A 27,461-nucleotide genomic window follows, 5' to 3' on the forward strand; every position below is an offset into this window, starting at 1 on the left:
CGGGAACTCGTCAAGGAATCTTGGTGCGCACCAGTCTCAACAAGTCTCACAGTCAGTAAGACTTGCGTGCCTTATATATTTATTTTATGCTGAGGTATTTAACTCGCCTGTTTAGCTCAGCTGGATAAGACGCCGGACTTTTATTCTCGGGTACGCGAGTTCTGTTCCAGCCGCTGTCGATTTTTCTCTCATATGGTTTTTTCTATTTCAGAAACTTCCAAAAAAAATAAAAATTGTATGTGACCTTCAAGGATCAATGTCTGAGTGTGTGTGTGCGCACGTGTCAAGGAGGGAAAGTGGGAGGGGGGAAGCAGAATCCATTTTTTCTTGCATTCGCCTAACTTTTCGATTTTCTTGAACAGTTCCCGACTTTTTCAAGAACAGTTTGCCGAGAAGTGGTGAAATAGTTATAATTTGTAGAGAAATAGTAAATGACATATTTAAACGAGGCAACCTTTATAGTTATCTGTGTACTACCCGCCGTATCCAAGAGTTTAGAACAAAGTTCCCGATTAATCCTCGAACTTTTTTTTTCCGTGTAGAACAACTTTTCTGCGTACAACAGTTAAGGTAGGTTATGAGGGTGTACTGTAAACTTTTCTTTACAAAATTTAAATGTAAAATACTTTGAAAGATATTTAATTTTAAATAACATTTTAGTTGTAACCTATTGCGCAGTACAATTATTAGCATTGTTCTCTAAGAAAACAGAAGTAACAAATTTTGCATGGTTGATAAATTCCATACTGTGCGATTTTGAGGCATACTCATATTCTAAAACAATAAGCTCATTTTTACCAAGCTTTAAAATGACACCTGGTATGTACAAAGTTATTTGTGGACCAATTAATGGCCAATATCTGCCAATGTTGTATCCATTGATATAAGCAACACCTTTTCCCCATCCACTTGTATCCAGAAATGTGTCTACCGGATTTTCTTTTATAAGAAATGTTGATCTATAAAAAGTAGGTCCACGACGTAGGCATTCAGATACTGGGATTGTAGAATTTACATTGAAAAGTTGTTTTACATTTTCTAATGTGAAGCCGGTCACATTCCACGTTAATGATGTTTCTTCACTAAGGCTTACATTGAACAATCCCTGAAACAAAATATTTTCATACTTGAATATTTTATGGAAACTGGAGGCGCATGATTATTCCACAAATCTCATTTTGACCAAACTGTCATTTTACCGAATTGCATTTATCCAAACTGTTAATTTATCGAAATGTCATATTTGCGAATAGCCATTTTTGCAGATTGAAACTTTTGCGAAATTTCATTTTTACAAATTGTTATTTTTACGAATCGTTATTGTTCCTAAATGCGTCATTTTTTCAAATTGTCATTTTTACGAAATGTCACTTTTGTGTATCGCTATTTTAACGAATTGTCACTTTTGCGGATAGTCATTTTTGCGAATTGTCATTTATGCGAACTGACATTTTTTCGAATTGTTATTTTTTTCAAATTGTCATTTTTGCGAATCGACATTTTTACGAATTGTCACTTTTGCGAAAAGTAATTTTTGTGAAAATTGCTATAGTAAATCTATATATGCATACAAGTTTACTATAGCATTTTTCACAAAAATGACAATTCGCAAAAGTGACATTTCGTTAAAATAACAGTTTGGATAAATGCAATTCGGTAAAATGACATTTGGGGAATAATCATGCGCCTTGAAAATCTGAATTCGTGTTTTTAGATTTACTACTACTTTTATTAATTTACACTAAAAAAAATTTATTTGATTCAAATAACCGATTAGGTAATTGACTATTATCAATTAAATATTTAATTTAATCAAATAATATTTATTGGAGTCAATTAAATGTTGATTGGTAGTGGATCCCCTCCTTCCTACTAATTGTTCAAGTAGTGAGGTGAGAATCTCTACTGTTTGGAAATGGTGGATTTGTAGGTTTTGAAATTGTTTTGTGGATGCCAATAAAGTTGAAGAAATTTATAAAATAATGAGAATATATTATAATCTCTAAACCCCAATACAATTATCTAAATTTCCCTTATTTATCACAAAGGGATATTTAGTTACAAAGTCGATCGTAACAGCTTCAAATACAAAAATTATTGGTATAATACCACTTAATTTATACTCCAATAAATATTATTTGATTCAAGTAAATATTTAATTGATAATAGTCAATTCATCGGTAATTTGAATAAAATAAATTTTAATTTCAGTGTAGACTATTTTTTACTAAAATAAATGCTGCAGTGAATAATTAAAGGTATCTAACTGCGACGTCTAGTCGACGTCAAAGAGGTTTAACAAGACCCACTTGTACTCGAACTTGTACTCAAACCTTTCGAGTACTCGATTTGATTCGAGCTCTTGAGTATTGAAAAAAAGTTATTTGAAAAGAAACTATTTACTTGATCAATACCTTATAGTCCTTAATGTTTCCTCCGTAATTTACATGTCCTTCATTTAAAACAAGTAGTGTTAAATGTTTCTCATAGGGGTTATGTATAGTCAAATCGAATTTTCTATCCATGCGACTTAATATTCCAGTTAACTGACGATTTATGTAAACATAACATCTGTCGTGTACATGTGTCTTTAAAATTGTGGATGTTTCGTTTTTTAAGGGCAACTGTGTTTCGAATAGAACCAACTGCAAGGGCAGAATTTGTAATTCCTCAAAATTTGGAATTTTATTGGTTTGTACAACTATTGTGCCGAATAAAGATTTTGCGACAGGATCAAAAAGATTTATCACGGATTCCAGAACAGTAATACCATAATTTTTCTTTTTATTTCCAGCAGGAATAGGCAAATCTTCCAAGGGCATGTACTAAAACAAACAAATTTATATTATACCTACAAACTTTTTAAATATTTAAAAATTATAACCTCACATTTTAATTTAGAAAACATGAAAATTATTTATTCCAAAGTGTTTAAACAAAATTATAATAATTCTTATATTATTAGCGTAATGACTTTTACCGCAACTGTACAAAATTTCCTGTGCCATATTGTCGGTTCTAGTTTTCGAGATTTTCGCAATTTAGTAATTTTGGAGCAAAATCTTGATTTTTTAAAATTTTTTATTATCAATCTACATATTTTGACAAGTTGAAGCATGCGGTTTTCATTAATTTATAGATAATTTAACTGTTTGATTTCATTATGGTTCTTTAGAAAAATAAAAAGGGCCCATTTTGTCGGCCATTTGCAAAAGTAATCCGTATTTTAAAAATGGAGGTGTAGAAAAATTTAAAACCTCTTGATTTTTCATTTTTAAGGTGTCCTGATGGACTGTAAACAATAATTCTTATCTGAATAACTTTTCAGAAGAACCAGAGATATTGATGTTGGAGTCTTTTTTTTTGTACCCAAATTGTCGAAATGTTAATTTGGATATTGTGTCAATTTTTTCATAATAGCCCTACTGCGGAAGTAAAAAGATTGAAAGAGATAGAATTTTGGGGATAGTACCTAAGAGATAAAGTTTTTTCTATCCCTTTGAAATAGCCACTTTGGGGCTGTCCATAAATTACGTAAGACATTTTTTGGGTAAATTTGACCCCCCCTCCCCCCCTCGTAAGATATTTTACATACATTAGCGCCATTTTTCCTATTGTTCGTAAGATCTTGCTGACCCCCCTCCCCCCTAAATGTCTTACGTAATTTATGGACGGCCCCTTTGTATATGCGAAATAGTGTACATTTTTATCTCCAAATTTCCATCTCTTTTTAGGGTACATTTATACGACGGTCGGTAGAAAAAAAATTTACCGAAAAAGTCAAAATCGCGTTCACACTTTGCTTTTCCGATAGAATGGAAAAACTGTTTCTAGCGGGAATTTAAAAATTTATATTTTATTAAAATGAATTAAGACTGTTTTAAGTAAGAAAAATCAAGTTTTTATTAGATAAATATTGTTTTTTAATGATTTACAATAGGAAGATGAATTTTCTTGATAAATAACCATGTAAATAAATATTAATTAACTTTTGTTTTGAAAAGTTGTAAGCAACGTCACAGCTCTTGTTGATGCGGAATTTTGTGTGAAATTGTATAAGTATAATTATAAATTATTAAATAATATTTATATAATTTGAATAAAAATGTTTAATGGGGATATTTAATATGCATTTTATTATTTGTATATTTTACCGGCAAAACCCGAAGACCAGGCAATTCGAGAATTGCCTAAATTTATAGGAATTATCCGAAATTCCTTGTGATTCATAGGCATTTACGAAATTCCTAGGCATTTCGCGAAGTGCCAAAGGTAATTTAGGCAAATTGGAAAAGCAAAAAAATGTACGAAATTTGTATGATAATTGTGTATTTAATATTTATCATTCGAAACTATTTGTTGCAACAAGACGAACTATTGTAACATTTAGAGGGGGCACATGATTATTCCCCAAAATTTAATTTCATAATATTCAAGACATCGAAATTCTTATTATCGAAACGTCAATTCACATAATTTTCATATTTCGAAATACCATGTATCATAATTTTCATTTTGTCGAATAATCATTGATTTTAATTTTTAAATAATCGAATTGTTTTTTAACATATTATTTTTTTTTTTTTCTAAAAATTTTTTGACATATATTTTATTATTCTTAATGACTATTTGTCATAACTATTAATTCTCCGAATGACTACATAACCTAAAATTCATTCACACTAATCGCCATTTAATATAATTTGTATGTTTGAGAAACGTCAATTCACCTAATTTTCATATTTCGAAATACCATTCAACATAATTTTCATTTTGTCGAATAATCATTGATTCTAATTTTTAAATAATCAAATTGTTTTTTAACATAATCTGTTCGAATTGTCAAGTAGTAGAATGGTAGTTCGGGTTTTGCCGGTAACATATATACATGAGTATAAGTTATTTTTCGAAAAGTAGTAGATGTAATTTTGTAGGGGAGGATGGGGCAAGGATAGTTAGTTGCTGTTATGCTTAGACGGCTTGCTCAAAAATCGCGTAATTCATAGTATATTCGCGTTTTAACACCAAAAGATGATTGTAAAAATTGCAAGTCAATCTGTCACCATTTGCGAAGTTGGGAGATTATTTTTGAAAAAAGTCTGTTTTGCTAAAATGTCAACGTAATATAATGTTTATCATATTGTTTTCTACACTAGAGTTTCAGAATATTTATTTACGTAAGTGTTTTCCGGAGTGGAATTTCCTGCTGAACACGAATATCGTATTTATTTTCAAATTAATTCACGTCATTTCTTAAAATTTAGAAAAAACTGAAATATGGGCTCACGGGGCAAGGATAATTAGAGATAATACGGCACGGTAAAATCGTGTTAATACCATTGAAAATTTTAAAAAAGTTTTTAATTGTTCTCTTTAGGTTGATATACATAATGGTGCGTAATTACCCGAGACAAAATTTTCAGCCTACTTTCAACATGCTTTGAATCTACAATTCTTTACCCCCTAAAAATCTTATAATATTGATTTGAAACCGACTTATAATAGATATTTGCTCCTAACGAAGCTACAATCAGGCTAAATTTTGTCACTTTCGTCCAGTTTTTCCTATTTTCTGGTTGATTATAGTGTTGTAAGGTTTATTTTGCAGCCTCAAAAGTTTGATAGAAGGTTCGACAGTGCGATTTATACCTGCTAATAAAGCACGTAAGGGTTAAGATTCCTTAAGGTAGCGTCTGGAGTGTTTCCATATTTATGGCCTATTTTATTGCCAAGCAGGATTAAATGAAAGAAAATGACGTTTTTCAGATTTATGAATTTTTTATTTGTTACTTTTACAATTAAAGTTTTTACATTTTAAATTAAAGTAAACTTTAAACGTTACAACAAACATTATTATTAAGTTTCTCACTTAATTCGAATTTTTTTATATTATTGCTCTTTTTTCTTTTTGTATTTTATATATATTTTGTTGGAATCTTTTTTATTCATGATGTTGATATAATCGGCCCTTGTCAGCTTTACATCATCCAGTTAACAATCTTCTTGTCCATTCTAAACAATAAATAAAATAGATTAATATTGCATAGAAATATTGCCAATATTTTTGCAAATGTTATATTCGACTTAAAGCAATAAAGCATGGCGACATTGTAGTGTCGATGCTCGAAAATATTTAGGTAATATTGTCATTCAATACAGCGGTAATTTTTATTGTGATGATCTGGAGACAACGTTGAAATAATTTATAATATTTGTTCTAAATACAAAATATTTAATATTATGCGAAAATGCTTGGTATAATATCGTTTCAATATTGCCTCAGTAATGTAACATTTGATTCAAATAATTTTTTTAATGTAGGGTTAACAATGGATATTGTGATTTTACGCCTAATACCTGTGATATTTGAAGTTATTTAATATTATTACACAAAATAAATATCACTTACCTCCAAACATTACAATTCTTGCTAATTAACCTTTTGATTTTGGTTCATTAGGGTCAACCTACTCCTTGATAGTTTTTATCTTACTTGTCACCCACAACACAAGCACAAAATTGTTTTTTTTATTTTTATTACATAAATTTTGTTTAAATCAAATTTTATTGTACACTTTCAAAAAATGAGTGCAAACTTTGTCGTAGTTGACGAAAAACTAACTGCAATGTGAGTTTTAGGCCATGTGATAGTTGTGTTTTTACTATAGTAAATTTTTGGGTGGGCAATTTGGAAATCCCAAAACTATATTTTGTGTATATTTATTCATATATACCTCTTCATATCCACTAAGATCCACTAAGCTCCACTAAGCTAAACATCTTTAAACACTTACTTTAGGATTGCTAGTAATTTTTTGTTCCATTTTTATGATTGCCTACACTTTTATGGTCTGTTTCCGGAAACGAAAAAGGATATTTTTGGGACAAAGGAGATTCGAAAATCAATTTTTTAGGTTCAAACGAAGTCGGTGAGGAAGAAAGTAGTGTATGTTAGGGTTAAAGGAAGGTTAGTAAGGTTGACTATTTCAGAATCATAAAATTAAGAAGTTCTTTTGAGGTTCATAAGGTTCCTTTTAGGGTTGGAAATGTACAATCGAAGGTTGATTAAAGGTTGAAGTAATGCCATAAGGGTCAAACAATCGTTAAAAGGTTTGAATCAGTTTTAAACTAGGTTTTTATGGGCCAATGTAAGTTGAAAATTTCATCTCGGGTATACACAGTAAAAAGTAAATCTTAATTTAAGAGCTGCCTTAAATTCAACACTGTCTGCTATAATGTTAAAGGATACGAAAAACGTGCGTAAATTCAACATTGACTGTCTTAAAAATGTTGCATCTTAATTTAAGGCAGCTTTCGTGCCTTAAAATAAGATTTTCTTTTTACTGCACGGAGAGAAATCTGCTGCTAATATTACTCGAAAGAGCACATTACTTAAATTGCTTAACGTTCCCTGTAAAAAAAAGTATTGGGAGGTACGGGATTCCGTATTGCAAGTGCCAACCTGCCAATGCGGTATTCGCGAATTACCGCATTGGGTGTCGTGGTGAATACGGAAATCAAGGGGTCCTAATGCGGTGCCAGTTTTAAGCTTTAAAAAAACGAAAATACGTGACAGGAGGAAATAATTAGTGTCAGTGGAGAAATATGCGAGTTAAAGGAATGAGAAAATAATAATAGTGAGTGTAAAAATGAAATTTTAAGAAAGAAAGGTAAGTTGAACTGTCAAATATTGAAATATGGGCCCAATGCGGCATAGGCTGATTTCAATGCGCCACAGCAAAAGCAACTTTGACTGGTTTGAATGGCGTGAAATAGGTAAACAAACATTTTCTAACACATTTGTCTCCGTACACAGACACTTTTCACTAAATCTGCCAACGTACAATTGGTAAGCATCTTCTAAATTACAATAATCGAAAATATTGTTTAGATTCATGCAGAAAAGTGGTTATAAAATAAAAAATTGGAAAGTAATGTAATGCAAATCATATGTCAGCTGGGCCACTGTGTTCGCTCGATTCGCTCTGCTTGCTTCTGCCCTCTACTGGCGACTTGCACTATGTACCGATTGTGTACCGTATTGAAAGCAGCCTACGCCGCATTGGACTCATATTTGACAGTTCAACTTACCTTTTTTTCTTAAAGTTTCATTTTTACACTCACTATTATTATTTTCTCATTCCTTTAACTCGCATATTTCTGCACTGACACTAATTATTTCCTCCTGTCACGTATTTTCGTTTTTTTTAAAGCTTAAAACTTGCACCGCATTGGGACCCCTTGATTTCCGTATTCACCACGACACCCAATGCGGTATTTCGCTAATACCGCATTGGCAGGTTGGCACTTGCAATACGGAATCCCGTACCTCCCAATACTTTTTTTTACAGGGTTTCTCTTATATTTTTAGCATCGATTCATATACTTATTGTAAAAATACTTTCAATGCAATAAGCATAAGAGACAGTAGCAAATTTTGCACGAAATCTTTATTATAAATACAAAGAGAACGTGCTATAGGGATTTGAGATTTGATTTTTTGATTTGATTTGTGTAGGGATTTGAGTCTACAGTAAAAACCTATTAATGTATGACAATCCTTCAACATAAAGCAAGTAAATTTTTTGTAAACAAAATATGTCGTTGTAATTTATTGTTTGATAATTTAAACCACCAATAAATCTTTATTTGGTTTTGTTTAATTTAGACGAGTAACGTTCATAATGGATTTTTTTTACACAAACTTCCGCATCAACAACAGCTGTGACGTTGCTTACAACTTTTCAAAACAAAAGTTAATTAATATTTATTTACATGGTTATTTATCAAGAAAATTCATCTTCCTATTGTAAATCATTAAAAAACAATATTTATCTAATAAAAACTTGATTTTTCTTACTTAAAACAGTCTTAATTCATTTTAATAAAATATAAATTTTTAAATTCTCGCTAGAAACAGTTTTTCCATTCTATCGGAAAAGCAAAGTGTGAACGCGATTTTGACTTTTTCGGTAAATTTTTTTTCTACCGACCGTCGTATAAATGTACCCTTATACCCTATTATATCTCCTATCTATCTCTTTTTATACCTATATGTACTTTTATCTCTTTTTATTTCTTTTTGCTGCAAAAATAACTTGCATAAATGGTCAAATTTACTTAAATTACGTAAATAATCACATTTACGTAAGATTATTTAATTACGTAAGTTATTCCAGTTGCGTAAGTTACGTAAGTTTGATTAATTGCATAAGCTATTCTATTTACGTAACTTACGTAAGTTATGTTATTTACTCTGGTTACAACTCGGGCGTATTATGGTCACTTTATCTACTTGTACAGGCGCGTACCAAGTTTTACCTTATAACCCAGCTGGTCAATAAAGAAACCATTATAGCCCTAAGGAGATAAAGGGTACATTATTGACCGCTCACAGGTCAATAAAGTATCCTTTATCTCCCTAGGGCAATAATGGTTACTTTATTGACTTGCTGGATTATATGGGAGAACAGGTAGCATAGAGTAACCTTAATACGCCTTTGTTGTATAAAGCAAAGTATGCAACAAGGGAGGTAACCTTGTTTATAACCTCGCACAATATTGAAAAACGAGTCGTTTAGTTAAAACTCAGTTTGTTAATTTAGTTTCGTGTCGTTATTGAAAAAGATTTATACAGAAGGAGAGATAAAAAAAAAGTGATTGAAGTGATAAAGTAAGGATAGACAATAAGATAGCGAAACTTTATCTCTTTCCATCTCAGAGATATAAAAAAATATTCAAAGAGATAGGATTTCTATCCCTTTACTTCCAGCAGGGAGAGTCTGTCAAAAAATTTTAAATAAGTTGAATATCTATTCTTCTTCTTCAAATGACATAATAAAATATTGTACCTAATCATTAATCTTGTAAAAAAATGGTTTCTTAAAAGAAAAACTGTCTTTTTTAGGAGACGCATGCATTTCCCCTAAACGCCAAGTCATCGTCGAATGGACAAAACGTGGAATGCTAAAAACATTGAATGGACAAGAGGTCGAATGCTAAAAACATTGAATCGTCATTTAGTCGAATGCTAAAAACATTGAATTGTCAATTCGTCGAATGTTCTAAACATAATTATCATTTCGTCGAATGCTGAAAACGCCAAATGTTCAAAACGTCGAATTTTCAATTCGTCGAATGTTCAAAACGTCGAATGCTTAAAACATTGAATTTTCAATTCGTCGAATGCTAAAAACGTCGAACTGTCAAATCGTCGAATGCTAAAAACATCAAATTGTCAAAATTTTGAAAAATATGTTTGATTTAATTAACATTAACTTAAAACAAACAAATGTTTACTTAAATCAAACAGATTTTCCAAACTTTTGACGATTCGACATTTTGAGCATTCGACAAACTGACAATTCAATGTTCTGAGCATTCGACGAATTGACGATTCGACGTTTTGAACATTCCACTACTTTACCATTCTATACTACTTGACAATTCAAACAGATGGCGTTTCGACAATTTTGTTCATTCGACTACTTTACCATTCTATACTACTTGGCAATTTGAACAGATGGCGTTTCGACTATTTTTTGAACATTCGACTACTTTACCATTCTACTACTTGACAATTCGAACAGATGGCGTTTCGACTATTTGAGCATTCGACGAACTGACAATTCAATGTTCTGAGGCTGTGTTTACATGCTTGTGTTCAAACGCTGCGTTTTGCGTTGAGCGATGATTTAAGCATTCGACGAATCAACAATTCAATGTTTTGAACATTCGACGAATTGACAATTCAATGTTTTGAGCATTCGATGAATTGACGATTCAATGTCTTTAGCATTCGACCTTTTGTGCATTCGATTTGTTTTTAGCATTTGACGTTTTTTTGTCCATTCGACTACTTCCCGGTAAGAAGCGTAGAACTGAAAAGAATTCAAAAGTTGTATTCTTCTTAATAGGCGAATTTACCTCGGAGCTCTATTCCACGGGAACCACCAAAATTTCAAAAAAATCTATTATTCTGAATTGACTTAACAAAAATATGAAACGCGCAGTCAAAAGAATCAGAATCTACAGCAAATCGCAGTAGAAATTTCTATTCCACTGAATTGACTCACTACCACTCAAGATTCCACTAGAAAGTGAGGTTAGGTTTCAAAACTTGACGTTAAACATTAAACATGAAAATTCCTTTCAGTAAGAGCATTTTATACTTTATCGTAAGCACTTTGCGTTTTTTAACCATATTTTCACTAGTTTTAATATTTAATTTTAATAGTTTAGCACTGAAATTACAATGAAATTCACACGACGCGAAACATAACTGTCACTGCGTTTTATTTAAAGACAATAACTAGAGGAGCTCCTACAGACAATTGGAAAGTTTAGGCTTTTCCAAATTGTTTGTCAAAAGTTGTATTCATTTTAATGCGCTTCTGATATTCGAAGCAGTCTATTGAGAAGAATAAACATTTCATACTTACTCGTCGAACATTCTATTCTTTTGAATTGACTACCTAGAATCGTTAGAAGTCAATCCAGTGAATTTAAAAGAATAGAACTCCATATTTTTTTCAAGAACTTTTAATACCACAAAACTTTGCGCATTAAGAAAAATAGAAAATTTGGATTCTTTTCTATCTGCAAATCGACGTGAGCAATAGAGAAGAATTGATTTTTTTTTAATTTGGATGGTTCCCGTGGAATAGAGCTTCGAGGTAAATTCGCGTATTCAGAATAATTCAAAATTCTCGTTTTCAAGCATATCTTCTGAAAATTGAATTCTCTTCTATTCTACGCTTTTTACCGAGTTGGTATTTGACTATTTGAACATTCGACGACTTGGCGTTTAGGGGAAATGCATGCGTCTCCTTTTTAGAAAAGGGCCCATATTGTTGATTTTTCGTATTTTCAAAATTAAGAGGGGGGGGGGGTGGTTTTGAAAATTTAAAACCTGTTGGTTTTTCATCTTCAAGGTGCCCTGAACTGGAAACGCTTCTTATCTGAATAACTTTCAAGAAGAACCAGAGATATCACCATCAATTCGTATCACAATCTTTAATTTCGTTTTTCTCGAAATGAGGTTTTTGGCGTTCTAAACTTTGTAATTCCGCAACTCGGCGAATTTTTAACCAAAAAAATTCCAAGACCACTCAAAATTTTCCAAATTTTGCCAGAAATACGCCTAAATATAGACAACTCCAATAGTGCCCAAATAGGCCCTTTTCATGTGGACGTCCACATTTAATTAGGGACCGTTGAAAAAATACGTAACGCTTTTTGGGGGGAGGGGGGTCGAGATATTTGTTACGGTCAGCAGAAAAAATGGCGCTAATGTATACAACATTGCGTTTCATGGGGGGAGGGGGGGTCCAAATTTCCGAAAAATAGCGTTACGTATTTTTTGAACGGCCCCTTATAATAAAATAAAAAATCAATAAGCTTTGAGAAACTGAAAAGAACACTTTATAAAAATGTATATATCAAACTAAATATAAAGTTTCAAACAATAAAATATGAAGAAAACTTTTGCTTTATTTTTCCTGTAAAAGTGTGATATTGCACCAACTCTACGCTTTTTAAAATTAAAATTCTTATACATATACTTACACTTTTAATAACATCTCTCATTGCAAAATACTTTGGTGTCACGTCTCCAGCTTCCGTCAAAGGAGCATCGTAATCATAAGAAGTCAGTAGTGGTCTAAAGTTTGGATCAGTATTAGCACCTGCGTATTACAATACATGTGTAGTAATAATTATATTTTAATTGTATATTTGAGCAATTTTACAATTCCCTGGTGAATCTCCCTTGAGTCAAAGACTTTTGGTTATGGTAAGAAAATACTTTTTGTCCTACAAGATTTTTTCTTAAACCAACCCTTTGTTAAAAAACCACATTTGTTTAAAATTTACCCAAAAAAATTAAACATTTAATTCATTGCTAAATGCATTTGAACAATGAAAAACTCGTTTTATTAATGTATTATTTTCATATTATTTATGAAAGTAGAAAATATTTGCTTTGAATTGAGACCTTGACCAACTTTCTATTTATCTTTACTAAAAAAATTAAAATATAAATATAACTTTTTGTAATGTCTTTATTTGCTGTATAGGGTGGGGGCAAATCCTACCTGATTTAAACCCGAAATTTGTTCCTCCGAAGAACATGTATATATTTACTGATGCTCCAACGGACAATATTTCATCTAAAGTTTTTACTACTTTCAGTGTTGAAACTTTCTGCATAGGCTCTCCCCAGTGTGTTAACCATCCTGGATAATATTCCGAGTTTACAAGAGGTCCCTAAGAATTTTAAATCCATATTAAGAATATTATTTAAAAATCACGTAAAACATGTGCCCTAAATAGCAGACCAGTAAAATTACCAAATAAGATTCACCAACATGACTTACATCCCAAAAAATAATTTAAGCTCAATCGCGTGTCAATATTGTCTAAACATTAATTATTTTCGCCCTGTGGAAACATTGCGCATACTAATCTTTTGAAGCCTTGCAAGGCAATATTAATGCAATCTAGAGGCAACTTTGCCTGGTAATGTAATTGTAACAAAATATTATTATAATAGATGTAAATGTTTTTTGGATTTTTTAAAATGAGAATTCCAAAAAAATTTTTTTTGCAACAAAATATATTATATTACTAAATACCATTGTTGAATTATTTGAAAAAAATTAAAACTTGTAACATTTTTGAACATTTGCCATGAAATGATGCCTCAAAATTAACTGACTATATATTTTATTAAATTGGTAAAATTATTTTTAAACATAATATAAAAAAATATTGACCGCAGTCTCTCATGTCCAAATGGACATGTATATAAGCAGTACTATAATACTGCGGTCAACTATGTGAAGGTTAGTTTTACTCGTTTGACGCGGAGGACATCCCAAAAACGAAAAGATTTCCGAATAAAGATTCGGAACCCATCAAACTATTACAACTGCGAACAAGAAACTAGGTAGCATATTGGAATTGCAACCTATTTAAAAAATTACTAAACGTATCGGAATTCAGTCAAATTCACCCTGTTCCGCTTACCTGCGCGTGAACGTTATTGACTGCAGATTTTTTCCAAAAACATCGTCGCGTTTAAAAAGAACTTGGAATTTCCATTTTTATAAATGTATGTTTCTATAGATACAGTCAAATCAAAAGGATAATAATATATAATGTTCAACGATGAGTAAATCTGAAATGTTTATTTCTGACAATTATTGCGACAGCGTCGAATTTCAGAACCTCGATAAATGGAATATAATATTTGAAAAATAATTTGAAAAAACCTCATCTTTTCAGGAAATTCTATTATACATATGTGACTGTCCACGAGAAAACAAGGCTTAGCTCCCAAACGTGAATTTCACAGGGCGAGCGATTGAAGTACTACGATTGAAGTTAACTACGCTTGACATACCCATCTTTAAAACGATATATTGTCGAAAGTAATTGATATTTTAACTTTTGACTTTTGCATTTGAAAAAGCAACATAAAATCTGTCGATTACCATAAAAAAATAAAAATTGATTTTTTGGACCTAAGCCTTGTTTTCTCGTGGACAGTCACATATTGCTCTCTCGCTGTAGCACAATGTTTTCAATACTCTTTGTCTATTTCATTAAAAGTAACTAAAGTACTATTGTAGTGGTACAAATAACATTACAACTACTTTTGTGTTATGTTACGTCACCGTAACCTATTTTCAATAATAATATGTAGAATAATAATTAATAATAATAATAATCATGATAATTAATAATAATAATAGTAATAATCATAATAAAAGTTGATAACAAAATTGTTATTTACATATTATTATAAATAATAACTATAAATATTAATACACGGAAAGAAAAAGTCCGTCAACCATTAATGGATTAGTATATTACTTTGAGACGGGACTCTTTTTCCGTTGATGGTTACTTAACTTTACTTAACGATTGAAAACGAGTCATGGATTGATTAGAAGGCCAGTATTTGACCAATTGTTTTAGATTTAATGCTGAATTGTTATCAATGGCTGTTTGAATGTTTACGAATCATTAGTGAAAGTTTGTGAAACGTTAGTTGACTCGTATTCTAAATCGGCGCTCTTCACTAGCGCATTGTTGCGCAGTGTACCGATGCGCATTTCTTCCGGTTTCTCTATAGTCCATGTGTTTTTGCTGTCTGCTATACATATCCCTATATACTATAATGTGTAATGTGAATATTTAACTTAACTAATAATTTGCAGTTGAATTGCGTCTAGGAATTGACCTCGATAAAAATATATTTTCTTTTATATTTCTCGCTAATTAAAAAGTAGTTATTAGTGCAAAATCATTTCTCACAAGTTGTGAAAAATTTTGTTATTTGGTATATAAGAACAGTTCGCTTCTAAACTTAAAGTTTTATAAGTGTGCGTTTCTACGTGTAGTTATTATAAGTGCGAAAATGTGTTGGTCTAAAGCGTCTAAGAGTGTAAATAAAATATCGGAACTGTGCAACGAAAAAAATGTGTTCATTCTGAACCAAATAGTGTCTAAAATTAGGGATAATTCTGAAAGAAGTTGAATTTTTTTAATGCTTTTGATAGTCATAGAAAATTTAATAGACAGTTTTCTAAATTTTAGCAAGCAACTCGTCACTGATTGTGACTCAAAGTATGTTATGCATTCAATGATTTTGTGTCCCGTCTCAAAGTAATAATACTAGTCTATTAATGATTGACGGACTTTTTCTTTCCGTGTAATAATAATAAACAATAATAATCAATAATAAATTGTAATAATAAATATTAAATAATAGAATTGTAATAATAAATAATAACAAATTTAAACAATTATATTTATAAATATAATTAACAAAGTAACAAAGTAACAAAGTATAAACAATTAATAACAAAATTATAAAATAACACGAGTAATAGGGAATATACACGTGCCATCTAAAAATGAGTCACCACAAGTGTTCCTATAACAAAGGGTTTCTCAAATGCATGGAAAACCGAAACGATTCCTCAAATACATGGCAAAGCGTAACGATTCTTCAAATACATGGCAAACCGTACAGTTTCTAAAAATACACTGGGTTTGGGTATAAGAAGGACCAGACTATCAAACAATCTTCAGTCTAAAAATTTTATCTATAACAAGTGGTTCTTCACGACACAGTGCTCTAAAAACCCAGTCTTAGTGGTGGTCCTTTACTCTACGTTAATTTCAAAAGTGCATTTTTAAAAGTCAATCTGAAAGTCAAATTTACTGTTATAGTTCCTGTCTCAAGTCACACAATACTACAACCACTTTGTCGACCATTATTTGAATAGTACCATTATACCTCAACGACCAGGATCACCCATTGTTCAAGGTAGAAACACGTGTTCATCTCTTATTTTTCATCAATTTTCTTACCCAGGCGCGAGCTGACAGTGAGTTCAGGCTTTACGAAGCTTAATTGACGCTTGGTCAGTATTGCTTGAAGATTGGTGGGACAGCGAAAGCAAGGCTGCTTGAGTCCGGAATAGTAACATCGATGTAAACCTGACGCTCAGTCTTTGTTGAAGACTGGCGTTCAATCTTCAATCAATGCTGCGAAAGCCGAAAGCAGGACTGAACAAGACTGCTTCCACTGTTCCCAAATTTACACGCTTCTCACGCGTTCGTTCAATATAACTTGAATATATTAATTATTATTATTAATAATAAACAGCATTGTTATTAATATATATGCATTTACATATTTAATGACAATAAGTTATTATTATAATAATTATATTATTTTCATATAAATATTATATTACTAACAATAAATGTCATTTAACATAATAATATTGAAAAATAATTTTAGCATAAAAAGACAATTTGTGATAATTGGTACATTTTTTAACTTCATTTTTAACAGACTTTTAATATTATTTACAAACAAGTTCACAAGTTTTTTTTCACAACACTTATTAATTATACAGATTAAATAGTAATTTTATTATTTTATGTAAACGCTTATAATGAGAAAATCTGCTCGCATGTGGGATCGAACTCACGTCCCCTCGCCCCAGACGCATTGCGGAAGTCCTAGACGCAACCACTTAAACCGCACGGCCACTGAGTCTCGATGAGACCTCGAGCTAATCTAATATATTAATGCCAATGCCGTATATTTTGTTACTTATAAGGGCAAAGTGAAAACTATGATTAAAAATTTTACACATACTAATCCTGAATTATTTTAATTATAAAAAATGAATATTAAATAACTCATAATAAAATTATAATCATTACAAAATTCAACTTTTAAAACATTTTAAAATTAAAAATATTTAATGAATAATTTAATAAACATCGATAAATAATTGATATTTTTTATTATTCAGTAACAAAATTATTAACATTTATTATTAGATATATTAATAATATATTATTTAAATAAATATAATTTGGAATAATAATGAATTATAATGTTAAATATTATAATTATTATTAATTATAATAATATTTATTAATTCAATAATAATTATTAATAATTATAATAATTAATTAAATTAATATTAAAAGTTAACATAATTAATAAAATGATTAAATATGATGCAGTGTCAGGAATATTAATTGCACATTTTAATTATTATTTATTAATTAACTATAATAATTTTGAAAACATTTATAAAAAAAATTTTCCATTTAAGTTTTTTAAATATGAAAGTTACAATTAATAATATATTTATACTAAATAAATATAAATATTTATTTATCAATTGATAACTTAATGTTAATTATTATTATTATTTGAAACAATTATTATAATTGTTATAATATTATTTAATTAAGTGAACACGGTAATAAATAAAGATAAACTGAATATTGTGTAAAGATTGATTCAAGCTTGAATCAAGAATAGATGTTCGAGCTTCACTCATAAAAATTGACCGAGTCTTGAATCGAACATGGGACGAGCATTGGGCCCAATGTTGAACCAATATTGAACTAATATTGAGTGACAGTGATGTAAAGACTGCTTCTACTGTGGCTTACCCACACTGAGCGTTCAAGACTCAATCAAACTTTAATTTATCGTCAGCATTGGTCTTTCGCGCCTGGGATATTTCAAAATATATATATATATATGGGGTCGTTCATAAACTACGTCACACTCCTAGAGGTGGGGGGGGGTGTCAAGCCGTGTGTGACGAAGTGTGGAAAACAATTTTTTTGTATGTAAGAAATGTGACGAAGGGGGGGAGAGGGGGTAAAAATCAGTCCGAAAAAGCGTGACGTACTTTGTGAACGACCCCTTATATATCTGTTCAACTAAAATATATTCTTGTTTTTACCAAACCCCGTCCCTATTTTAATTAATATTAAAATAAAATCTGGAAAACACTAGGGATATAATAATTAGGATCGTAACAGTTGGTAGACAATGATTATTATTATTAGTAAAAGTTTAAACTAGAAATTTAAACTAGCAATTACCTTTGGTTGAAATTTACGCAAAGTTTGAAAATTTTTAGATACATTTGTGGAAGGTCCAAAGTCAATTGTTGCAAAAACACCAGGAATAATTCCACATTGAAGCATAGTTTCTTGAAGTCCATCTGTTGTAAATAAAACAGCATTTGATTCTACATGTTTGAAAAATATCTCTCTCAGTGCATTTTTATATTGAAAATCACAGGCATTGAAGGTTCCGTACTCATTCTCTATCTGTAACAGAACAGAACAAAAATAATTCTTTGCTAATTAGTCAAACACAATAAAAATTTAATTACATACTAAAATTCTAATATCCAATTTTAGAAGAATCATTACTAATAAGTATATTTAACTCATGATTTGCAATAAGAATAAATATACCTGAAAATGAACAGGTAATTATTGCAGAAAGATATATAATTCTTTTTTTTATTATAAGTTATATATGTAGGCAAAATTTTTTCAAGTGTAACAATCTTAAAAGTGAAAATTGTTAAATCAAACAAACACTATATTAGAAACTTTGGTAAGTCGATTAAAAATTTTAGTCATTTTTGAACAGTATATATTTCTCAGAAAGCCGTTTAATGGTACAAAGAACATCTAAATAAATACTAACCTGTACCATTATAATAGGACCTCCATTACCTCTGAGAAGTGATTTTATTTTTATCAATACAGTTTCCAAATATCTTTGTACATATTTCATGTACCCTGTAAAATATGTAAATTACAATAATATATATAAATTTTAAGAATTCAATGATAAAAGTTGAAATATATGCTGTAGAGAAAGGGGGTAAAGAAATTCAAAATTATTTTTTGATATTACACGTATTATACACGCACGGAAATCTAAATGCAATTCCGTCCGTTATACGAAAATTTTGTTATGAAAATTCCGCTAGGAATCCGGTAATAATTTCACACGTAATAATTGCCGTAAATTGTTTTCAATAATTTCCAACCACTTTTTCGCAAACGAATTTTGTACAAACTTTGTGCAAATTCCACACACGTAACAATTGCTGAAAATTTCTTAAAAATAATTTCCGACATATACTTTTCTTTTAGAATTTTGCTTGCGTATATGTCACTAATTCTTGCGAGGCCAAATTTTTTCTTGTATGTGTTTTGACGGACTTGACTAATATTTTGCAAGTGTACTACAGTCACAAATACATCTACATTCAGACACAAGAATCTTTAAAAATATCTAAAAAAAAATTTTTTTGATCAACTTTTAACTTTTTGAAAAAAAAGAGTTTTGTACTTTTTGAAATGACTTTTTTTCTTTATTGATATTTTAATTGATTTTTATCGAAATTATATATTTCTTTATATAAAATTAAAAAGTAGGGTGATGTGGGGTGATGTGCAACGTTTTTTTTCGTTGGACGAAAAACATGTCAAATAATTAAATTTTTAAATATTTCAAAATTGAATGACTTAGAGGCATTATAATAGAATATTCCTGCATTATTAGATTTTCAGAATTTTAAATTTTTCTTACAAATTTTTCGCTTTTACAAAAACATCAGTTTTTGCATTTTCCAAAAAAGTTGGGGTGATGTGCAACACCAGTAAAATTTAGGTATGTAATGCATAAATATCGATGAAAATCTCTTTAATTATTCATTTTATGCTTTTTCAATGCAAACTAATCGAAATCTGCCAAAAAAAAATTTACTAAGGTATAGTTGACCTCTAAAAAGTTTAGATTTTACTAAAGAAAAATAAATTTTTTTTGTTTAATTTTTTATTTATTCATGATTGAATAAGGAATATAATTAAAGGAAAATAACTAAGCATTTTTTATTCATCATGTGAATCGCAGTTATGTCACGTAAAAAGTAGTTACGTCCACCCCAAAAAAAGTGTTGCACATCACCCCAAATATGATATTTTGCGAAAAATGATTTGTACGCAATACAATGCAATGGAAACACAAAATATAAACAGATATTTAAAAACACTTAAAGAACCAACAATAAACACATTCTTATCTATAAAATAAATTAAAACTCGCTTCACGAAACGACTAGAATTGTAACGCGTAGAGTGTAACTCGTGAGTTTTATATAAAAAACAAGCTACAGAGGACACAAACAAATGGCAATACTTGGCTCTGTTCAATATCGAACTGTAGATCAGAAATCGGCGGTGTTGCACATCCCCCCATGTTTCACATCACCCCACATCACCCTATACAATTTATCATCAATATTTATAAAATTAATAGCCATTTTTATTTTTAAGGGAGCGTTCATAAACTACGTAGCATGCTAAGGGGGAGGGGGGGGGGGTTCGGCAAAAGTCTACGCTAGTCTACGTGGGGGGACGGGGTAGATCGACTCTTACTACGTAGTTAATACATAGAAGCTAAAATTAATTTTACAAACTCACTACCCGTCGCCATTGTTAAATGTTGCTATATGCCAAGAATAAAATATTTTATTCAGAATATTTGACATTGTTTTTAATTGTTTTTAATGCGAATATAGTTAAATATGCAGTTTAAAAAAAAACTACGTAACACACGGGGAGGAGGGGGGGTTCAGCAAAAGTCTACGTTAGTCTGCGCAGGGGGAGGGGGGTTTAAAAAATGACAAAAATAGGTCTACGTATAGTTTATGAACGCTCCCTAACAAAAAATTCAAATTTTGTATTTTTTGTCCATATTTTTTGGGAAAACCCCATTTAGGGCTGTCTAATGCAAAAAAGATTGAAATCTGTATTATTTCTTAAATACTTACATCTGTCATTTGTTCTTAATTTTATTTCCGACGTTACGTTTAAAAGCCAAGTAGGTAATCCACCCTACAAAAGGAATATTTTAGTAAGTAACCACACTGAAAAAACGTAAATCTGAATTTAAGAATACCATATCTTGGCTCCTATATAAGAATATTGTATAGGTACTTATTCTTAAAATGAGAATATATATATATATATATATATATTTATATATATATATATATTTATATATATATATTTATATATATATATTTAATATCAGAAATATATTTCAAGTTTATATTCCTCTTGAAATTATTTTTCTAATATGAACTATATATATTCTTATCTTATTTTAAGAATAGTATATACTTGATTAAGTATACAATATTCTTAAATAGGAGCCAAGATATATGGTATTCTTAAATTCAGATTTACGTTTTTTCGGTGCAAGACTGACAAAACTTGCTTCTAGCTAGACGTCCTGATGCCTGGATAGTCCAGACTAGAATCAGCATTTACACTCGATTCTCGTTATAACGACGATCTCGGGACTTCAAAATCTCGATATTACGACGAAAGGAGAGGATCCTACTTCACGTTCTATTCAAACGTCAAATACGTGCTAAATTTTTCGTAAAGTATGTTTATTTATATTAAAAGTTTTTGAATTATGGAATCAGTTTAAAGAAAAAGTAAGTATTTTTAATAATAATCGGATCACTAGATTCTTTAGGTTAAATAAAGTTAAGAGTCGATTAAATTTGTCGTTTTTTTTAGTTAACCAAAATTTTGGTTAAATTAAATTCTTAAATTCGTTCGTGTTTTTTTTTGTCGTTGTATCGAGAGTTTTAATGTTCGTTATAACGAGAGAACGTTGTAACGAGATTCGTTATAACAAGAATCGAGTGTAGTTGAGAATTGTAGTAGTTTATTGAAAATAAAAATAAAAATATTTTAATTACTGTAGTTTTCGGGTTAAAAGTTGTATTAAAGTCATAAAAAAAGTAGGGGTCGTGTAGCTTACTGACAATTATTATTAATTCCTTACTAAATCTCTTTCAGCACAGATATATGGACCTGGTCTCAATATAACTAGTAAATCTTCTTCTTCTGCAATTTGAATAAATTGAGTAATATTTGCATCATCTTTCCAAATCCATTTACCTGGTTCCGGTTCATGAGTACTCCATTCTATGTATCTAAGTGTTTTAAACAAAATTTAAATAAAATATGTATCAAAATTAAAAAAAAAATTAAATTTATTTCAGTACAGCTAGAAAATATATATGTAAAAGTCTGAGAAACGAAATTATTTAGTTTCAAATAAAAAATTAAAGCAAAGAACAAAATATTTAATGAAATAATATTATTAAAAACTTTATAATTACAAACTAGAATGAAAATGCTTCAATATAATTACTAAAGTGGAAAAATGAATCCGATTATCATGTTCGCATTAAAACATTAAATATTTCATTTTTTAGTAATTTTTTGGCAGAAACTAAATAGTCAAGTTTTTCGAAATTTATAGTTTCGAGTCGACACGAAATAACCAATCTGCATGTAAATTTTTAAATTAATTTCGTTTAAACATCCTTGGATAAGCATTCTTAAGGGGGTCCCCCGCACAGTCGATTGGATTTTTACATTGAGCTTTAATGGGAAAATTACATTGACTGTGCGGGACCCCCCCAAACATGTATAATTATCGCGCGCTGACGAGAAAAGTATCGCGAAAGAAGAAAAATAACAATACACAAATTGCATATAATAACACATTATTTTAAAAATCACTGAAAAAACGTTAATCTAAATTTAAAATACATCTTTTTGGCTCCTGTAGAATTGAGATTCTTGTAATCACTATAGATGTCAACAATGGTATAAAAGTATGACTCATGCGTTAGAATTTTAGTAATTGAGGTAAGACTTTAGTTCGACTAGAGTCGTCAAGCTGACTGCTTTTGCTGAGTGCATTAGACGATTATTTTCACAATTGTTAATTAGTCGCGTAACAATCATTTTGTTAATAAACTTTATATTATACTATTTGACATCTATATGAATAAATGAACTTATTTAATAAATAATACAATTATTTATTCCTACACTCCTATTCAAGTATAATATTGTATACTTGAATCAAGTAGATTAACGTTTTTTCTGTAAAGAAAAGGAACCAATAAAAGATGACGTAAAGTAACAACAACTATTATCTACCCAATAAAAAAGCAAATTGGCTGTGAGATAATGGAACAGAATTTATTGGCTAGAATTAACATATTTAATAAAAAAAAAACAAATTGTTTGAAGTGTAAAAAATGCCGATAACAAACAGGAAATGTGAAATTTTGTTAGAGTTTAAAAAAATTAAATTTGACAGTCAGACTGTACTATCTAAACTCAACGCCAATTCTATTTGCTTATTACAGCCAATTCTGCCCTTTTTACTATGGGTAAACAATAGTGAGCAAAATGTCGATAGATTTGCTAGAAATACATTTTTGTAAACGAATTGCATCTCAAAGCGGGTGTAAATATCCATATCTCTTGAACGGATTCATTAAAATATTATCTTAAGAGTGCTGATGGAAATAAAAATTTCTGGGTCAGATAAGATTTACAGATAGTTATCGCCAAACGAAAAGTGCGCACTGACGGGTTTAAATTGACATAAAATTCGTTGACAATAATTTTCAAACAAGTTTTTCTCTATGCACACGACACTTTTTCATAAAATCTTGCAACGATATATCGACACGTATGTCTTTCAATTATTGATATATAAATTCAAAACATTTTTTTTAATTGCCCCATCACGGCCTTTACCGCACTTGAATAACGCAGCAGCCCTGTCGCATCCTTTTGATGGACATTCAATAAAAAAAAGTATACACAAGGCTCACAGGCTGTACTGTAATAAATAATATTTAAAAATACTTGCGTTGAGACAGCATTTAAACCGGCAGCTCTCATTTTCTTAAAAATTGCACGCCAATATTGATTTGGTGTCCTAAAATAATGAAAACTTCCAGAAACATATCGAAATGGCTTCCCGTCAAGAAGAAATTGATTAGCTTCATAGTCCACCGTAAAGCTATTTTCGAGGAATTTCTGTACATTTTCAAAAAAAAACCATAAGAAAAAATTTCTTTTTGTTTATACATATACCCTGCACAACATTTGATCTCATTGCCCAGCGCAATATGTTCTCGCACAGCGCGCAAAACAGTTTTTTTTTGAAAATTATTTTGCAGATATTTTTCTAGTTTAAATATTAATTTTGACATTTCGTAAAAATAGTTTAGACAATTATTCGGTCAAATGTCATTTGGGGAATATTCATACACTTTGATATAAAAATTTATACGTTTGTAAAATAATAAATCTTTAATTTTTTACATTATATAATACATCCCGAGTCGAAATTTAAGCCCTACTTTCACCCTGAATTTTCAGGGTCTATTGAGTGTTGGCAGTAGTAAAGTAGGGTCTAATTCTAATACAGTTAGACCCTACTTTGACTCCCAAAACAGGCGGAAATTTGACAATCTTCCATTTGGAGAAGCAAAGGAGGGTCTACTTCTAAGAAACCTATACCGTACTTTTAAACCTCGTAGACCCTACTTTCATACTCTTAGACCCTACATTCTAAAAGAAAATTTTAAATTATTTTTTAATGCATTACTTGAAACACTGCAAATGCAAAAAGTACTCTGAGCAAATCTTTAAATTTTTCTTTTTCTAATTGTAGGGTCTAGGAGTATAAAAGTAGGGTCTACGAGGTATAAAAGTACGGTATAGGTTTCTTAGAAGTAGACCCTCCTTTTCTTCTCCAAATGGAAGATTGGCAAATTTCAGCCTGTTTTGGGAGTCAAAGGAGGGTCTATTTTTTAAAAATTGTATTGAAATCAGACCCTACTTTACGACTGCTAAACCTGAATAAACCCTACATTTTCAGAGGCTAAGTAGGGTCTGAATTTCGACTCGGGATATATATATATATATATTAGAAAAAATTATTAAACTTTGAATATAGTTTTGGATAAAGTATTTATTTGTATTTTAGAAATTATTTTTCAGTTTTAAAATTATTAAATTGTTTTTCTTTTGACTTACATGGCCTGAATTTTGTAAATAAACGTTTGTAATTGCTTGAAAGTGCTAAAAAAATTAAAATAAACTCTAAAGAGGATGGTCATGACCTGAAAATCACCCCCCTGGATCCTCCACTGTGTACATTTAACAAATAAATTTATAAATATCAGAGTTTTTATTACCAAATTACTAGAGTCCGTTGATACTAATGTTGTTAATGTAGTGATTACTGCTAATAATGAAAAAGACACAAACAACATGATTCAATCAATTTTTCACTAAAAATATTAAAAAAGGGTACACTAAAGTAAATCTTATTTCATCAACAGTACAGATGATGGTCACTTGTTTGTACATTTAATTAAACTTTGATAAAACCAATTTATCAAGATAAAATTCTGTCGATTAAATACAAAGATGACAAATAAATCACGATTACGATAACGTTGCGCAAAGAAAATTAAATTCACTGGTCGACAAAATTAAGGTTTTTTCTTGCTACAAGAATAAATGAAAGTGATTCTTACAGGATTTGCGACGTAGATTACGAACCTGTAAGTGAAATTGTCCCATCAAGTCTCAATTTTGAGAAAAACGGGGTCAAAGTGCCAAAAAATGGCTTTTATGGCACTTTTTGAAGTACAATAAAAAAAGAACGCGACGTGATAAAAAGCTCAAATATGACTTACATGAGAGCTTAAACCCTCAACTTTAACATCCAAAAGCAAAAAACCATGTAGAAATAATTCAAAATTGTGGGGAACAACTTTTCGCTAAAATATCGCCAAAATAATATCTGTTTTACGCGCATGCGGTAAAAAGTTGTTCCCAACAATTTTGAGTTATTTTTACATGGTTTTTTGCTATTGGATGTTAAAGTTGAGGGTTCGAGCTCTCATTTAAGCCATATTTGAGCTTTTTATCACGTCGCGTTCTTTTTCTATTGTACTTCAAAAAGTGCCATAAAAGCTATTTTTTGGCACTTTGACCCCGTTTTTCTCAAAATTGAGACGTGATGGGACAATAAAATTTCACTTACAGATTCGTAATCTATGTCGAAGATCCTGTAAGAATCACTTTCGTTTATTCTTGTACCAAAATTTTGTCGAACAGTGATAAAATCAATGAATGTTTGAAAGAAATTCGGGAACTGTATTAGAAAAAGCTATAAATAGTCCAATAGTCTCTTTTTCATGTAAAGTTCATGGCACTGGCCGCAACTGTTTCTGAAATTTTCGGGAACTCGTCAAGGAATCTTGGTGCGCACCAGTCTCAACAAGTCTCACAGTCAGTAAGACTTGCGTGCCTTATATATTTATTTTATGCTGAGGTATTTAACTCGCCTGTTTAGCTCAGCTGGATAAGACGCCGGACTTTTATTCTCGGGTACGCGAGTTCTGTTCCAGCCGCCGTCGATTTTTCTCTCATATGGTTTTTTCTATTTCAGAAACTTCCAAAAAAAATAAAAATTGTATGTGACCTTCAAGGATCAATGTGTGAGTGTGTGTGTGCGCACGTGTCAAGGAGGGAAAGTGGGAGGGGGGAAGCAGAATCCATTTTTTCTTGCATTCGCCTAACTTTTCGATTTTCTTGAACAGTTCCCGACTTTTTCAAGAACAGTTTGCCGAGAAGTGGTGAAATAGTTATAATTTGTAGAGAAATAGTAAATGACATATTTAAACGAGGCAACCTTTATAGTTATCTGTGTACTACCCGCCGTATCCAAGAGTTTAGAACAAAGTTCCCGATTAATCCTCGAACTTTTTTTTTTCCGTGTAGAACAACTTTTCTGCGTACAACAGTTAAGGTAGGTTATGAGGGTGTACTGTAAACTTTTCTTTACAAAATTTAAATGTAAAATACTTTGAAAGATATTTAATTTTAAATAACATTTTAGTTGTAACCTATTGCGCAGTACAATTATTAGCATTGTTCTCTAAGAAAACAGAAGTAACAAATTTTGCATGGTTGATAAATTCCATACTGTGCGATTTTGAGGCATACTCATATTCTAAAACAATAAGCTCATTTTTACCAAGCTTTAAAATGACACCTGGTATGTACAAAGTTATTTGTGGACCAATTAATGGCCAATATCTGCCAATGTTGTATCCATTGATATAAGCAACACCTTTTCCCCATCCACTTGTATCCAGAAATGTGTCTACCGGATTTTCTTTTATAAG

The 27,461-nt window shown here is 30.5% G+C and overlaps 1 protein-coding gene across 2 annotated transcripts; it reads right to left on the bottom strand.

Moving 5' to 3' along the window:
- Positions 1–623: 623 nt before the first annotated feature.
- Positions 624–25,635, bottom strand: LOC122509563 (beta-galactosidase-like). 2 transcript variants are annotated; one of them, XM_043623728.1, is made up of 11 exons: positions 25,458–25,635; positions 25,297–25,341; positions 24,122–24,291; positions 22,226–22,376; positions 21,195–21,258; positions 19,058–19,152; positions 18,439–18,669; positions 13,095–13,266; positions 12,568–12,686; positions 2,415–2,825; positions 624–1,105 (listed from the first exon to the last, which is right to left on the bottom strand). In XM_043623728.1, the coding sequence occupies exons 1-11, from the start codon at positions 25,533–25,535 to the stop codon at positions 668–670; spliced, it is 1,974 nt and encodes a 657-aa protein (XP_043479663.1). In that variant the 5' UTR covers positions 25,536–25,635; the 3' UTR covers positions 624–667. The 2 variants fall into 2 exon arrangements, with proteins under 2 accessions (XP_043479663.1, XP_043479664.1); XM_043623729.1 differs by lacking the exon at positions 25,297–25,341 and having other exon boundaries at positions 25,458–25,634.
- Positions 25,636–27,461: the final 1,826 nt, after the last annotated feature.

This window comes from Leptopilina heterotoma, unplaced genomic scaffold (assembly GCF_015476425.1).
Source record: "Leptopilina heterotoma isolate Lh14 unplaced genomic scaffold, ASM1547642v1 Lhet_606, whole genome shotgun sequence".
In the NCBI taxonomy this organism is placed as follows: Eukaryota; Metazoa; Arthropoda; class Insecta; order Hymenoptera; family Figitidae; genus Leptopilina; species Leptopilina heterotoma.